At 36.3% G+C, this 501-nt stretch overlaps 1 protein-coding gene across 1 annotated transcript in view; it reads left to right on the top strand.

Moving 5' to 3' along the window:
* The window catches only part of LOC115305161 (olfactory receptor 6C2-like), a 19,386-nt gene extending 19,166 nt beyond the window's left edge, over positions 1–220 (top strand). The window contains exon 2 of the mRNA XM_029955470.1: positions 19–220. Within this exon, the coding sequence (XP_029811330.1) occupies positions 19–220 (202 nt within the window). The remainder of the gene's footprint in view (positions 1–18) is intronic.
* Positions 221–501: the final 281 nt, after the last annotated feature.

Raw genomic sequence — 501 nt, 5'->3', positions numbered from 1 at the left:
TTCCATCACTTATGGCAGCTGTTTCTTCATCTACATCAAGCCTTCAGAAAAGGAAGGAGTAGCTACTAATAAAGTTGTGTCTGTGCTCACTACTTCCGTTGCCCCTTTGCTTAACCCATTCATTTATACACTTCGAAACAAACAAGTGAAAGATGCCCTCAAAGACACAGTAAAACGGATTGTATTTCTCACAAAGAAGGAAGAGACTATTGTTCTTTGAGGTTAAGTTGAATTAAATTTGAATCTGAATAATCTATGAGCAACATTCATGAATTTGCCAAATACATGGTTTAAGTTAACTAGATTCTTTCCTTTAAATCAATTTATCCACAAAAATGTTTTTCTACTGCCCATCTGGAGTCTTTTTTTTACCGTACTGTACCCCAAAACATGATGTGACTACAGAGGAGAAAGAACAAGACTTCCGCATACTGACTGTGTTCTACTGACATTGCCAATGACAGTGTTTAAACATAAACTCGAGCAAAACAAGACCGAATT

This window comes from Suricata suricatta, chromosome 10 (assembly GCF_006229205.1).
Source record: "Suricata suricatta isolate VVHF042 chromosome 10, meerkat_22Aug2017_6uvM2_HiC, whole genome shotgun sequence".
Lineage (NCBI taxonomy): Eukaryota > Metazoa > Chordata > Mammalia > Carnivora > Herpestidae > Suricata > Suricata suricatta.
This window is presented reverse-complemented; position numbering and strand designations above follow the sequence as displayed.